The sequence below is a fragment of the Schistocerca americana genome, chromosome X (assembly GCF_021461395.2).
Source record: "Schistocerca americana isolate TAMUIC-IGC-003095 chromosome X, iqSchAmer2.1, whole genome shotgun sequence".
NCBI classification, from domain to species: Eukaryota; Metazoa; Arthropoda; class Insecta; order Orthoptera; family Acrididae; genus Schistocerca; species Schistocerca americana.
Window position 1 is genome coordinate 410,671,921 of NC_060130.1, and position 17,175 is coordinate 410,689,095.

Here is a 17,175-nt window from a genome sequence, read left to right on the forward strand (position 1 = left end):
AGGAATTCGTCGTCAATCTTATGCAAGACGCAACAGCAAGAACGTTTCTTAGAAGGATGTGGCGCTGGTACGTGGTCTCTGTCTGCCTACACTGCAGTGTAAGTTACGTCTGCGCGTCATTGATAATGCTCGGATATTTATTGGGGTGGGACGGTTATCCAATGAACTCCAGAGGCAAACAGAAAGTACGATGTTAAAGTTCATGAGATAGAAAAGAAGGTCCTTTACGTAAGGCGGTCGGGACAGGCATTAGCTTAAACTCTTTGGAGTGTGCACCAGTTCATCCTCATCGTTAGGGATTTTGTTCAAAGATGAGCCCCTCCGGAAACTTGTTTCAGGCACTTAATAGCTCTGTATAGTACCAGTTAAAATCCTAGCTCCATGAGATTTGTTTTTTTAAAAATTTTCTCTAGTGTTATAGGGGTTACGAATTGCCACAGTGACGTCTGAGATAGTTATTCACTATAGCTAAGTGAATTTTATCTTCATCACGTATTTGTTTCAGGCAGATATAGTAGTGTTAATTAACAACAGTGTTCCATCACATACCTTAGTTTACTTGCCATAAACATCTAACCGCACCTCACAGGAAGCGCCGAAGGGTTCTCATTCAGCATGCATCATCAAGTGTTGGTTGTGTTAAAGGTACTGAAAGCTGTGATTTGATGCTCGGGTCAGTTACTGCCTGCTGAATGACGAAGTTGTGATAAACATATTTCCAGAGAGACGGATAGAAGGAAATAGCTCACGGAAAGCAAGATACTTACACATGGACTCATCAGAGCGTTCTCCAAATAGAAGATCAACATATTTAGTACTGTACTCTTTTGTATACTTATTATTGCTCTGTGTTCAGAGCCTCTGACACTTTTTACGTATACATATATACGCCGTGAGCTACTTTAATTTTCAGCGAGGTAAGAACTGACAGTCTACTTGCCTATGCACGACCCCTGCGCCCTCATTTCCCTTCTCTCTTGCTCATGATGCCTATCCAAGGTATAGGCTGTGGGTAACATAATGGTCTCACAGTCTTCTTCGAATATTTGTTCTTTAAATACACACAAAACAGTGTTTCAAGAAATCTACGTCATCTTTCTTCCAAGGATTCCTGTTTGTGTTTCTCTAGCATTTCCGTTACAGTTTTGTATCTACTGTAGAAAGAAATTCGGGACAAAAAATACTCTGTATGCCGGGGAAGTTTTAGACCTATATCAGTCAGCTTACCTACACTGAATACGTTTTAAGGAATTATACAGTGTTTACTGAATGTGATGGTCAATTATTTCTGTTAGCGACCAAACGTTACTTTTTCTTCCTAAGACTGTCGTTTTTATCTCTGTATTTTACATAATATAAAATTAAACTTAGTCAAGTGACTATGTTGATAGCAAAAAATGGTTCGAATGGCTCGGAGCACTATGGGACTCAACTGCTGAGGTCATTAGTCCCCTAGAACTTAGAACTAGTTAAACCTAACTAACCTAAGGACATCACAAACATCCATGCCCGAGGCAGGATTCGAACCTGCGACCGTAGCGGTCTTGCGGTTCCAGACTGCAGCGCCTTTAACCGCACGGCCACTTCGGCCGGCTGTTGATAGCACGTTTCCGAAAGTACAAATGTAACTTTTTTAGTTATTTGTCACGTAAGTATGTCGCAAGCAACTGTACGGTGAATAATAAAAGGTATATTGTAATGATACTATCGATTTATGTCCTATTGGACTGGTGTAGGGAGCGAAGGGAAAATGAGCATGTGCATGCATCGGTACGCGCCATAGTCTCTCTTATCTTAAATTGGTGGTTTCTATGCAGCATTTGCAATGAAGCTACCAGCGTTGCTGAACAATCTTCCTCGAATACTGGTTCTCCTTATTTATTCAAGAGGACTTGATGAAAACAGCGCCGCCCTTCTTCGCAGGATACCCGTTCCTGTCCCTGAGCGTCTCCATCTCTGTTTAATATGGCATATAGGAACCTGTCACGAACCTAACGGTGGGCATCTTTCGTCGTACTTATTTCATGAAGATTTCTAATACTGGTGCAGTAGTATACAATAAGTCCCATTAACATCTTGGAAGCAGTTACATTTACAGATGCACCGCACTCTCTCAGGATCCTCCCAACAGATCTGTATCTTATGTTCACCTTCCCTGCCACTGACTTCATATGCGCGTCCTCGGTCATACCCGTAAACAGTCGACGGGAATTGTCTTGCACTTACATTTAAAAATGTTGCCATGCAATACACCAAGTGAAAATATTATCTAAGTCGTTCTACGTTTCAAGACCATCATCTGATGACTATATTTGCCTCCAGACATTATCAGTAGTAAATCCAATTAGTGTGTCGTAGTGCGTATCTGATAAATTGTGTATACTTAGAATAATGGCAGTCCCGTTGCGAGCCCTTGAGAAACACTGTCTGTTATTTCCGATTCTGTTGAATAGTTCCCTACCACTATAGAGTACTGTATGTTATCATTTAAAATGCTTCACACCTTGGTGTGGGTACTACGAGTTATCGTGTCTTCATTAACAGTCGACAGTGTGGCAAGTCTTTACACGCCTTTCGGAAATCTAGGTAGCTGGAATCTGTCTCTTCAATTGCATCAGCTTTTTGCGAGACATTTCTGTGAAAAATTGAGCTACATATCACGTGAGAATTTATCCAGAACACTTGCTAATTTTCGGAGAGAGGCTGTTTTCCTCTAAGAATGGTATATGGGATTTATCTTTGCACGACAGAATCACGCTATTAAAAAGGTAATTCTGTAGTGTCTCCGATGTAAAATCTGAAATTCCCTCACCGCTGATTATCAGATGAAACATTTATGTGAAATGTTTAGTTCTAACTAATTACCCAGCGCCTGATACGACGATGAGTAGTCACAAAAATGATTAGTATTGTTAAACAAGCAGCTATAAAACGTTTTTCAGACATTAACAGTTGTAACTATACAACCATACTCGTGATATGAGTTACTAGTAGACTGCGAAAATCGACAATGCTGTTAGAAATATTTGATCTAGCGCCCTGTATCGTGTGAAAATTTCGGTCTTAACACTGGAGCCTTCTTCCAGAGTGATATAGTTGCAGGCGTAGATGTATCCATGTATTTGTCCCATACTCCTAAGAATGCCGGCTTCAGTTTATAATTGTTCACAGATATTTGCTCTGACATTGGACAACAGTTACACGTTGATTTTACGTAACGCCCTATACAGTTATCGGCACGTGACAGTTTCTTCGGCTTAAGCGTTGAAGAAACAAAAGAAACTGGAAGTAGAATTGATCCTCCAAAGCCTAAAAGTCTGACAAGTAAAAAATCAAGTTTTAAATCTAACCTAAAATCATTTCTCTTGAACAATGACTTCTATGTCATTGACAATTTCTATTTAAAAATTAGTAGCCTGTAAAAAATCAAAAAACTAGTCTTTAAGTGAAGTTGCATAAGTAGGACTAAAATAAGTTCATTAATGTTAACACTAATCAGGTATATATAGCCTGTGAGGTGGCTCGTTCTGTATCATTTCGATAAAAAAAAATCGTTCTGCTCTTGTCTTAGTCCCAGTCAGGGGATAGACTAGGATTGTTTTTCCTTTTATTTTATTTTCCTTTTTTTTGTTTAGAATTAAATGTCTCACATCTTTAACCCACGTTAACTTACTGCTTGTTTTACGAAGAAAATTACGAATACTTGTCATCTATTTATGATATGTGTAAACGAAAATTTACGCGCTGTACGCGTTTATAAATGTAACACATGAGTCAGGACATCTGGATGAACGTAGAAACCTGCCTGTGAGTCACATGCGGGCTGGGTTCCAAATTGACATCTGATGGAATTCGAGTGTGCTTCTCTTCGTCTAGTCTGAGAGCGGGATTTATCGCACACGCCCTTTCAAGCAGTTCTTCTAAGAATACACGGCATGGAGAACTATATGTGGCGTAAATGCTCTCAGTACTATTCTCATCTCCCTCTACGTGACAACGTATGTCGTGCGTGAATGGAAGGATGTGTATGGCTGGAGCAAAATTGGTGAAGATACTTCTAAGTCGTATGTCCAAAAGAATTCTAGGTCCTTGATGTCTCCCAGTACAATTAATGATGGTGTGAAGCGAATTTCATGGGTGTACACAAAGCTTTAGGGAATATACACTCAAACTGCACCCCAGTGGTGTTATTCACATTTTACCTCATTTCACTGAATGACTCTAGACGAATTCCAACATGATTTGCACAGTGAGGCTACAATTGAAACCTTTTCCTCTTTGTGTCCAAGTAACGTCGAACTACATCCATCGTACTGAATGCATCGCTTTAACATTTCGTTCGCTGTTACCTCAATGCGTCCCAATTGAAGAAGTTTGGGACATACAGCAATTCGAAGAATCTTTTTAGTGGTTAGTTTAGTGTTAGGATTAACACCCTGTCGCAACGACGTCATGAGCTAAGCACCAAGCCAAAGGACAGTAAAGGGCAACCAATGTACTGTGACGACATTGGAGAATCCCTCGGGCATTCAGCTGAAAATATTGATAAACAGTTAAAATCTTCTAGAAGCATGTTGGGGCGATATTTTAAGCTGCATCCATTCCGAATGCGAGCCCAGTTTTCTACCACTGCCCTACCTTAGTCGACTCACCTTTCTACTGAGTTCAGAGAACTGTAGGTTCTACCCCAAGACTGATATTTTGTTTCATGCGAATGTTAAAATTCGACGTTAGGCAGTGTTTACCGTTCACGTACTTGGGTGGTCAGCAAGTCAAACGAAGAATCCGGATTTGATCCCCGGCGATGGCAAAGATTTTCCTTTCCTTGATGGATGGAGTAGAATGAGCTCCACTTTGCCTCCTACCGGAAAATAATAAGCTACTTGATGAAGAGGTTTCGAAAGCCGATGTTTACGGTCAGGTAGCGTTGTATTAACTACATGCTCCTCCAGCAATATCGTGAAATGACAGATTAGGACAGACCTGTTACCGCCACTCTGTGTAAGATCACAATTATGGCGTCTTCTTTTTAGAGTGATAGTAGTTATTTGACATATCTATTCTATTTAGTACCGTGCACTAGGAAATTTGGTGCCCCGCAAGTGAACACATATTTGGTCCTGTCCCGAAATTTACGGTATTGGTTGCGTATTGCTTTAAGTATGAAACATTTCTATGTATTGTGTTTTACTTGCTGACAAGAGGGTTCCCTTATATCTAATCGAGGACAAGTTCTGTATTTTAGGTGATAAGTAGAGTAACACGCTGCGCATTTTAAGAACGGAAGAAAGATAGAGATGTAATGACCTGTCAAATAAGAAGGTTGTAAGAGGTATAGCTTAAGTGCGGAATAGGACAAATATCGGGAAGAAAGTGGCCTCGACATTTCAAGAGGTATCATTAACTTCACCACGCCGCTGGATAGTGCGAATTTTAAAGCTTTTTCGTGCAGCCGCCCTCCCCCTCAAATGGGTAGGGTAGAACAGTTTTAGTCCGAACAGTTTTAGTCATTCTAATCATCTAATCCACTCTTAATTGAGAAACATTTCATCTCGTTCACAGTACTCTGGCGGACCAAGTGAGTGTGTGAGTGAGTGTGTGTGTGTGTGTTTGTGTGGATAGATGGGAGTGAAATGAGTTTGGAACGAACATCGCAGTCAGCATCATCAATAGGTTTACCTTTTGATACTGAAATACCTCAAACTTACTTTCTTCAGTCACACCGTTGGCGAACTTTTCTGGCCCCTTAGGACGGAAGTGATGGTTGCGCTGTGTGTTGGCAGATGAACGTGAGCCGGGAGGAGTACGAACACATGTACGGCGTGTACCTGCGTACCGTCGAGGAGAACCGTCGTACGCGGCGGGGGCGGCAGGCGGCGGCGGAGGTCGCGCCGGGCGCGCTGCAGCTCCTCACCTACACCAGTTCCGGTGAGTCACTCTGGCCTCAAAATACTGCCGGACCACGCCTACTCACTCCAGCTGCTCGCTTCGCTCATTCAAACCGAAACTCACTTGCTGAATGTCGCACCAACGTACGCACACTCTCGGAAATCGCTTCGGGTGTCTCGCTTGTCTTGAAGCCGTCACCTAGAGTTCAAAAGCGAAATACGGTGACAGTTCATTCTGTTCAAAGTAAGTGTACGATATGCGCCTCAGAACATTTTCGAGTTGCGGTCGGGAAGCGGGTAGAGCGGCTTTTCATATCACAAATATATATATATTACTAATAATTATCATCTCATTACTATGCGTCTCATTCAGCTACTAAAACACTTCTTGCAAATGTGTCACAGAATGGGGTCTCACCGGCGTTTAGGAAAAATGCGGTACTTGTTTTTCGATTCGGTATTAAACTTAATTTAATAACAATCTATAAATAATAACACACTGACGTTTGTGTAATTGACAAGGCAAAGGACATGTATGATTGAATTAAATTTAAACTAAAGGCCAGTTACTTGGGAGTACACTCATTGTTAGGGTTACAGAAATCTGAATGATAGTTAGGGTTACAGAAATCTGAATGATCTCTGACCCTGAGAATTCAGTCAAGGGTGTTCCCTTTATCTTGACCACCCCAAGCAACATTTTGTCAAGAGGCAAAATGAAAAAAAAAAAAACAAATATTGTTTAACTAGCAGCGAGACTTTAATCAGCAGACGGCCTTTCTTTTATCTTCGTTTGTTACGAATTTATTAACAATAGTGCTTCTGTTTTAAGTAACAATTCACTGTTTTTATTCGGTAATCCACCACCTCTTCCTAAGACCAGTTCAAAAACGCATCACAGTGTACCATTCACATAAACATGATGTTATTAGAAACGTAAAACAAAACTGACTTTCACTCACCTGTGCTAGCACGCATTTCACTTACACGGAATGACGTACCTTCTCCATTCGATGGAGTTAAGAGTCAACAAACAGAAAAACAAGGAAAATGCACACAGGTCATTCAGGCAGTCGTCTTCAATTGAAGGTTTGTGGTACAATGTACACCAGCGAAGAGAAGGTAGATACGCTGCTCATCTATGGAGAAAGTAATCTTCCTTGTATTTCCAGTTCTTTACGACAACACCAGCAAGTGTACGACTTACGTTATCCCTGGTGTCTACAGTGTGTGCTAGCACAGGAGACTCAGTCAATTTCGTGTTACATTTTTAATGACGTCGTATTTACGTGAGTGGTACTCTGTGATTCAGGTTTACCAGATCTTGAGGAGAGGAAATGGATTACCAAGTTAAAAATGTAAAGCACTATTTAAAAAAGATGTATCGCTGTTCGTATCTTTGAAACGAACAAAGATATAAGAAAGTCAATTATATTGGTTAAGGTCCCCTTTTAACTAAAGAATATTTGCTTGATGCATATTTTTGTTTCTGTACAAAAAGTTATTTGTGGTGGGCGAGATAATCAGGAATCATTGTGTAGTGTGAAACCCTAACGTACAGGTAACAATTAGAGCTTGCAGACGTCATGGCCTGGAATAATCTAGGCCCTAGATATGTTAGAGGGGACCTCTCTCTCTCTCTCTCTCTCTCTCTCTCTCTCTGCAGCTTAGTTTCGGAGTCCACAAAGCATAGGCGAAAAAGGTTTCAACACTCTACATCCCAGACATGTTCAGTGGCTTACATGTAAGGCGAATATGAGGGTCAGAAAAGCTGTTATAGTCCAAGTTCTTCGAAGAAGTCTTCCCATTCCTCGTCAGTGTGTCATTCAGATTTTTAAGTCACCCGCAGAAGATTTAGTATCCCGGATGACAATATTACTAAGTTACCAAGTGCTGCCCACAGTGACCACAATAGAGGATAAGAGACCAAATGTTGTTTACAATGGCATCCCAAATCATTGCGCTTGGAATCAATCCGTTACAGTGCTGAACATTGCAGGCTGCCAGACTGCGGTCGTCGAGGTAGCGCCTAACTCGTTTGAGGTCATCAGTTTAGAGGAGGATAAAGCGAAACCCGTGCAACGACTCCACATTTAGCCTCCCCGTACGTTAACAATGACATTGATATGCTCACTCCAGTCTAATACGTTTTGGTTTCTGGACAATAGAAGCCGACGCAGCGATATTCATGGCACCAGAGGTGAAAAATCAAGGCAACAAATACAGGAAAAAACACATGCAGTTTCCATTTCTACCCATCTGTCTCACAGTTCAACCGGCAGTTCCTTAAGTTAGTTAGGTTTAAGTAGTTCTAAGTTCTAGGGGACTGATGACCTCAGAAGTTAAGTCCCATAGTGCTCAGAGCTACTTGAACCATTTTTGAATCAATCATCACGTTTCATCTTCCTTAAATTTTCACACACTCTCTGTCCTCCTCCAGGATATTTTCGATCGAGTTACCTCGAAGATCATGAATTCGTTCCTGAGATCTACCCAACCTATCAGCTACAAACAATCCAACTGTTTCTGTCGCAAATGAAGGCTCCAAACAATCCCTTTGCACATAACTACCGTCGATTACCTACATTCGATCTCTTGATTCTTCTCAAGTCTCATTCCATATGCTTCCTTATATCGCTTTCTATTTTGTTCCATCTGCATCCAAATCCCTCACCAAGAAAATGTTGCCAGAAGCCCACAGCACCATCATTCTTATAGATGTCACGATCACACACACCAACTCCTCATGGGTTAGACCATTACCTTATTTTTACCAATGTATTTTTATGTATTTCAATAAAAGTTTAAAGAGCGGCAACGTGGCCTCTGTGAGACCAACTACCTACTGTGAGATTGTAAGCAATGGATTAAGTAAGTAAGGAAAGGAAATAAAATAAAAAACAAGTTGCACCTTGTTTCAGAAAAAGACAAATGCAATACACCTTGCTGCAGCGGTCAAGATTTGATCTCATGTTCTCTGGGAGCAAAGTTCGTATCCCATTTGAGACATGCTGATATAGCTTCGCCGATTTGTCACTCCATTCCTCTGAATTACAATTATTTTCTCTTATTAATCTTCTCTAAATTCTAATTCACCGTCACATGAACAACAGCACTGGGACTGCTCTAATGAGGAATTTCCCGTCTGTTGATCCTGATTCAGTTTTTTCGTTTTTTTTTTCTAACCAACTTCAGGCAATTACCATTATCATATCTTTCACAAGATAAAAACTGGCTCTCTCCCTATACTTATGTGACAGACTAGTGCTCCATCTCAAGATTTCGGTGTACATTGCCTTCATTTATTTAGTTATACTGACATAAGAATGAATTCCACTATACCAGATACACTGATGAGCCAAGGAATTACGACCATTACTTGCTTAATAGCGCGTTGATCCACATTTGGAGCGCAAAACAATTGTGATTCTCCGTTGCATATTACAGATTAGCGGTTGCGGTTTGTGAGCGCAGAGCTAGCGCCTGATAGCGTCCTAGATGAGTTCCATCGAGTTCCTGTCAGGTGATTTTGATGGCTAACACATGAAAGTGGGTTCACAATCACAGTTATCAAACCACTGTACCAATATTATGGCCTTGTGACATAGGAAGTTATTCTGCTGTAAAATGCCGTCACCGTTGGGAAGACATCAACGTGAAGTGATGCAGGTGGTCGGCAGTAATGTTCACGTAGTCCACAGCTGTCATGGTGTCTTCAATTACTGCCACATATCCGATGGTAGCCCAGATGAATGTTCCCCGTAGCATAGTACTCCCCCAACTGACCAACGTCCATAGCACAGTGCGTGTTTCGAGCAGTACTTCGGCTGCCAGATGGAGTTACCCGCACACTACAATCGATGTGGCATAACAAGAAACGTTATTTATCCGATCAGGCAATGCCTTTCCATTGATGCACGGTCAAGTCTCGATGGTCTCGTGCCCACTGCAGTCGTAATTTACGATGTCGCTGGTTCGACACGGAACCACATAGGGGTCGTCTGGCGTGGAGCCCCATGTTTAATAATGTACGCTGAATGGCGTTCTCCGAAACATTTCTGTCTGCGTTATCGTTGTACGGCGTCGTCGGCTTTGCCGCAGACCGCCGCCTACACTGTTTCAGAGAGCGGGCAATCATCTGACATTCCCGTTCTATGACGAGGCAAGGAAATCCAACAACCTGTCGCTACTAGTAGTTTCACTGTCTTTTCAACTACTTTTCATACATGCTTACGACAGTAGCACACCAAAAGCCGACCAGTATCGCCGTTTCCGAAATGCTCGTTCCGAGGCACCGGGCCTTAGTAAGTTGTCTTTTTTAAACGCCGCCTGAACCTCTGGATTTCCCAATTTGCGGCCCGTTTCGCGGTTAGAAAGATCCCACATTCGTCTCTGCTCGATTTATATATTTTCCTTACAGCGTCTTGTGTCCGAAACTCCACCAGGCAGCGTTCTGTCTCGCAGTGGGCAGTGGTCATAATGCTTTGACTCATTAGTATAGCTACTACGTGGACTCGGTCTCACAAAGTAGATGGCGTGTTAGAAGAGTGCAAACAAAAGCTCTAACAAATGTTGAATGAGAATCGGAAAAACTAAACGACGCTTAAATAAGAGCAAACCTTGTTCGAGTTAGTTGTTATCTGCATCCGTGTGTTGTGGCCTAATTTTATGAGTGTTCCTGAGCTGTGCAGGTATCCTGAAGTAGGGTTCTCTTGTATGACGAATATAGTGTATCACACCGGGTATAAGTGCAGATATTGTGATCATTGGTACCTTAATGTGCAGCCACTTCAGTGTGTTAGTTTCTTTTCTCTGCGTCTAATAGTATTCCTACAAACACGTCACATAATTCACTACCTGACGTTTTCTGCACACTCGTAACTGCACCAATAAGTACGCTACGCATATCAGTATAGACTTCAGCAGTTGACCTACTGCCCAGGGAAAGATAAGCATTAATGGCTTGCTCTTGCCACCTATACTAGGCTAAAAGCTATAATTATGTCTGCAAATGAAGTAAATACTGATGTAATGTTGTTCAGTATACCGTCCTCTGTCACCAATAAAAAAATCTGCACTTATACCCTAACACCTAGTATGTGTCTTGTGGATGAACTTGATGTTCGTTTTGTAGAGCGTATAGTACTGTGTTTATGCTTTTTACGGAGATTACGGTAGTGAAAAGATGATACACCTTGTACACACGTACGCTATTACTCCGCTTCAACGTTGCAGTCGGAGTATGTACTTCGTATCCAATGACACTGACGGGAGTTTATACTCCTGTACACCTTTCATTCCACACACGGTTCACATGCCCTAGTTATACAAGAATCTACGAAGGAGTCTGAGATTCAACATAGGACATTGAATTACAATCTGGTAACTTAATTCGTATCCCAGAAATTCTTCTACCTAGCAGCTAAATACTGGCGAAGAAAACTTTCTCGAAGACAGAATTCGAACAGGGAATCTCCCTATAGAGCTCTACTGCTCTAGGATGCAACCTCGGAGGCAAGTTACAATCTACGTTCCTCGGGAAGAGAGTGAAACGACGAAGCAGTATCCAGAGAAGAGCACCGATTACCGGTTACGGGTCCGACGCTGTGTAATGGGAATTACGTCGAAATTACTTTCCAACGAGCCGGGTGGACCGGTAGCCGAGATCCGGGCGGGGGAGCTGGCTTCTCGGCCAGTGGCGGCCAGCGGCCGGTGGCCGGCTAAGAGATTTGCGGAACGGTATTTCCGCGGAGCTTTCAAAATAACCGGCCGCTAGGAGCCGCCTTCACGCGCTGGTGGCGCGCGGCGAGTGGGCGTGTGCTGCACGCGCTATATTTAGGCCCGGCGGCGCCTGCTACGGAATGGAGGCACGGCCGCTTTCCCGTGTGCGTGCTCGTGCGTCTGCGGGGGAGGGGGAGGGAGCGACGCCACGTGCCACGCACGCTCCATTCATGAGAGTGGCGCCGCACGTGGCCTACTACAATCGATATACTGCCGTCGGCCGTTTCCCCGTCCGACCGCCTCTGATACGACACCTATCACGCTGGCCGGACGAACATCCGCAGTGAAAGAAAAAGAGGCCGGCGGATTTCATTTCACTGCAGGAATTCCACTCCGTGCTGGAAGTTTCCGTATACAACCACAGCATTGTAGCTGCTCGTTGCACTTACAAAGTCCGATTTGGACATAAGGGTTAATGTTCACAGTCTTTTGTGTACATTGTTCCATTCGGTGTTAAGTTCGGTGGCACCCTCAGGGCTATTCGAGAGGAGCACGTAATGTGCTAACTCGTGGATTCGCCCTCTCCCTTTTCTCTCGCCTGTATCAGTAACAAAAATATAACACTACACGCACACACACACACACACACACACACACACTCACACACAGACACACACACACACATACATACATACATACGAACGCGCGCGTGCTCTATAAACACCTGCAGTAAACAGCTACACGTCAGACTCTTCACTACGTTCTGCCAAGGAAGGCTTCTAATGAGCACAACGAAACAAAAACTTTCCAAATAGATGGCTGAATGTAACACTGACGGATTTTTCCGCCTAAAATGCGACACAACTTACCTTAATATAAATATTATTATGTTTCTGAATTGTGTCAACATTCTCTCATTATGATTTCTGGTTGATTATGTGATTCCAGGTTTGAACTCGCATTTTCTTGGAAATAGTATAGTTCAACAGAGGGTGGGTCAGTGCGACCCTATTCTCTTGGCTCTTCAGTAAAAGGACTCAGTTATATTTCAGGGAACATTTCCGATACGAACAAATTATTTTAGTTTTTATTTTTGTAATTGTGTTAATATCCTTCGTCATTTAGGTTCTTTTCTCATTTCTCTGCATTTATCAAGTTTTATGTGGCATATTAACCATTTCTGCATGTTGTGTTTCGCAACTGTAGAACTCTGTAGAAAGTCGTTGCTCGTTTCGGTATTCACGAAGATCATACCAGGTATATAATAGAGTGCTCTATATAAGTTGAAACCGTAAAATACCTCGAAATGATAGGATACGTCCTCTATGTTTATGTATTTTTGAAATCATTTGTTGCTTTTACCAAGCGAAACTAACAACCAAGTCCCCAATAGTCGTTTAAGCTGATGTAAAAGAAACACCTACAACCATAGCCAGACGACTCAGTTTATCTGCGAGCATCATTAATAATGCCAGTGGAACTGAATGTAGCTCATTACACCTATTTCTCTAGAGGATTAATGTATAAAGCAGACAACTGTTTTGGTGGTCGCGCAATTAAAGGGTTTGCCATTGTTGACAAGTGGTACTCGACACATTCTTAATGGAGACACGGAACTCCGTTCACATTTGCTCTCATCTGGGACAGCTAACGAAAGCACTCTCAAAAGCACTGTTAATAGCCGTTGCATCTCAGATTTGTGGGATCCATATGAAGCCTAACAGCATGGGGGAATCAAGAGTGCTCCAAGAAGGGCAGCGTGAAAGGTCCCTGACTTAGGGGGATTGCACTAGAAACGCAGAAAAATCTAATTTAGCAGTCGCTCCAATAAGGAGTTGCTCGTGAAAACCAACTTAAAAAAATTGTTGGAACCAGTTTTGAGAACAGAAATTACGAATCGTCTTGAGTACTCCACGTTTCTCTCACAAGCTAAGATATAAATAGAGGGACAACAGGGCACGCAAAGGCTTATATGTAATTATTCCTTATATGTTCATTTACGAATGTATCGGGGAGAAACCTTAATATATATGGTTCAATAACAAAGTAATGTCTGGCACCTAAATGTGTTTGTCATTATTCACATTTACCCCCACCAAATACAAATCCATTCCAGTCGATAATGTTCCAGTGTCCCCATTGGGAGAATTATTTACAAAGCAACGAGAGGTGCACCTGAGTGACACGTGCGCGCTCCAAATTCGACCGAGTGCGGCTGTACTGGTGACTCGCACAGGCTACTCCCGCCGCCTTAAATTTAGACTGCGCGTCCCATGACGGCGGTGGAAAGACGCGCACAAGTCATTCAAAAGGATACAGAGAAAGCGGCGGCACTCTGAACAGCCAGTATCCATCAATAAGGACCCAGCTGCGTGCTGACGTTATTTCACAAAGGCGGACTTCCCGGCAGCGGCCTTATGAATCCGGTGATATGTTAATAAGTCGAAGGACAGGGCGTCGCAGTGTGTGGTCCGGCGGCCGCTTTCGATATACGAGCGTTCTGAGAACGCAGAGGTCAGTCTTCGCCGGCGGTTTCCGCGTGCCCAATATCCGCCACGCGACCTTCCACAGTCGCTCCGCTGTATTTTTTTGTTTTGCTGCGTCATGCGGTTTACTACTTCTTTACGCAACGTTAGCCCTTTGGCAATGCAGTAAGCGCACAACTGAAGATCTACTGCACATCAGCTATGTGTACTATGTGGAACCAAAAGTTACTCGGTGAACTGAAAATCGAGATAATTAGGAGAACGTAGGTGGCAAGACAAATTGTAGGGCAAAGGAAGTTGCGATTTATTTTGCTTCGAAGTCGAATACAATGAGAAAATTGTGTGAAATCTTATGGGACTCAACTGCTGAGGTCATCAGTCCCTAAGCTTACACACTACTTAACCTAAATTATCCTAAGGACAAACACACACACCCATGCCCGAGGGAGGACTCGAACCTCCGTCGGGACCAACCGCACAGTCCATGACTGTTGCGCCTTAGACCGCTCGGCTAATCCCGCGCGGCCAGTGAGAAAAATATGGTGACAGAAACGGACTGTGCGACAGAACGCTACGAAAATGATACATCACTATTTCCATATTTACGGGATACGTTGATTAACATTTCATCCTTATACGAGCTTACTTTCTGGCTGTAGTTCAAATGGTTCAAATGGCTCTGAGCACTATGGGGCTTAACTTCTGAGGTCATCAGTCCCCTAGAACTACTTAAACCTAACTAACTTAAGGACAACACACACATCCATGCCCGAGGCAGGATTTGAACCTGCGACCGTAGCGGTCGCGCGGCCACAGACTGTAGCGCCTAGAACCGCTCGGTCACTACGACCGGCGGCTGTAGTTCAATTACTGCAGAGCGAGCGGTGGCAAGATGGACCCACGGCAGTCTGTCAAGAGGGGTAGACATAGTTCCATCTAGAAGGGATACTCGACGACAATATTGTAGCTTATTTCCGAGTGTATCTGACGAATAGATAGAAGACAATAGATGGACTCCCGACGTAAGATACAGGCGAAGTGCCATCTCAAACTGAAGGGAACAGATAAATGGAAACTGGTTTGAGATCTCGAGTTGCCATGAGACGTTTACTGCTGGCACCGTACCACAGACAAAAGAGTCTTGCATAGTGTAGAGCCAGGGTCAACGGGGTATTGAACGTCAGCCTATGATGTTCAGCGATGAGCCTGGTTTCTGTTTCTGAGAGTCAACTCGACGTCAACGTATCTTTCGACGACCTTGTGAACTGTCACAGGAGGCAGCAATTCTCGAGATTTATACTTCAACCAACGTCTGGAATCAAGTTGTAAGGAGGTATTGGATATGACAACAGGACTGTTTCGGCAATTGTTGAAGTGAAGTTGAATGCTCGCCAGTATGTGGGAAGAATGATAAACGCTGTTGTAATAACCTTCATGACCAAGGTACCAAATGGCATATTCCAGCGAGTTAATGCAAGACCCCGTACACGCCGCAAACACCTTGAGGAATGTACAGATTCGTCAGCGCTCTGCTCGGTCCCCTAATATCTAACCTATAGATCACGACAAGGATGCGATGGGAAGCTATCTACTTCCATACAAGCCTCCAGCCGCAAATCTTCATCAACAGAGACAGCACATCTCATACTGATGTCGGTATCCCTTATGTGATGTACATCGCCGCGAAATTCGAATAATCGCACTGGCTGCGAGATTCGAATAATCGCACTGGCTGCGAAATTCGAATAATCGCACTGGCGTATCCTAGCAAAGCACTCCATTTCCAGTAGTGTATTTACAGTGCACCAGAAAAGGCTATGTTACTCCTTTGTACCATTTGTCAACAAATAACTTGTCTATTCCATTCTGTTCGAAGAAGTGTGGCGTATAATGGCACAAACTTGCAAAAAATAAAATGTGGTGTCACCGTTTGACGTTACAGGCACATATGAGGTGGGTCGTCTGATTAATAGCGTCTGTGTGTCTCATCAGCTGCTACTGCGGTGCGGTCGCCCTCTCGATGTCATCGTCCCCACTGCCCGCCTCCAGCCACGCACATTATGTGATGACAAGTAATAGGACACCTATTAGTTGAAATTAGTATGGGGCATGTCAACCCTTTGCTCTAACTATGCCTTGAAATTTGCTGGGTACACTTCCAGTGAGAAGTCTGCATGTCTATGGAGGAATGTCAGCCCATTCTTCCACAAGAGCCTAAATCAGAGAGGGTGGTAATGTTGCACGCTGGGGTCTGGAGCGAATTCGATGTCCTAACTCATCCGAAGGATGTTCCATTGTGTTCAGATCGAGATTCTGGGCAGGCCAGTCCATTTCAGGAATGTTTTTGCCCATAAACTTTTGCATCATAGATGCTGCTTTGTGATGGGTTTGAGAGGTTGTATCGTTAAGCTGATACAACCAATTATTGTCTACGAACTGTTCTTCTAATGTACACAGTACACAATGCTGTGAAATTACCTTCGTAATCTTCCGTATTTAGCGTTTTATTAGCGCTGTCGGAGGACCACACACTAACTACAAATACACCCTCATTCTTGTAACACCACCTCCTTTTTACTTCACTGTTGACTTTACACATGAGGGCAAGTAACGTTCTCCATACATTCCTCAACGCCAAATCCTTCGAACGGAGTGTCACAGGATATAGCGTAATTCGTCACTCCAGATCTCTCGTTTCCACTCATCCACTGTACAGTGGCATCACTCTTTACGTCACCTCAAGCGTCGCTTAGCACTCACTGCAGAAAGATGTAGATTTAGAGGAATAGTTCGATCTCTGTACCCCATTATTTTTAACTCCTTGATCACAGTCATTGTCCTAGATAGACCACTGGTAGCAGTTTGGAACTTACGAGTGATTCCTTACTGTTATTTTATCCGTCTTTCTACTACCACCCTCCGCAAAGTCTTACGGTTCATATCCGTCAGTAGATGAGGTATGTCTGGTCTCGATTTATCAGTGGTTTTTCCTTATCGTTTCCATTTCACGATCACGTCAGCAACAGTCGACTTGGCAGGTTTACATGGGTTTAAATGTCCCTGGCGGATTTGTTACCAGG

At 43.2% G+C, this 17,175-nt stretch overlaps 1 protein-coding gene across 1 annotated transcript in view; it reads left to right on the top strand.

Moving 5' to 3' along the window:
* Nucleotides 1-17,175, top strand: part of LOC124556054 (bone morphogenetic protein 2) — a 51,229-nt gene that overhangs the window by 18,063 nt on the left and 15,991 nt on the right. The window contains exon 2 of the mRNA XM_047130086.1: nt 5,784-5,928. Within this exon, the coding sequence (XP_046986042.1) occupies nt 5,784-5,928 (145 nt within the window). The remainder of the gene's footprint in view (nt 1-5,783; nt 5,929-17,175) is intronic.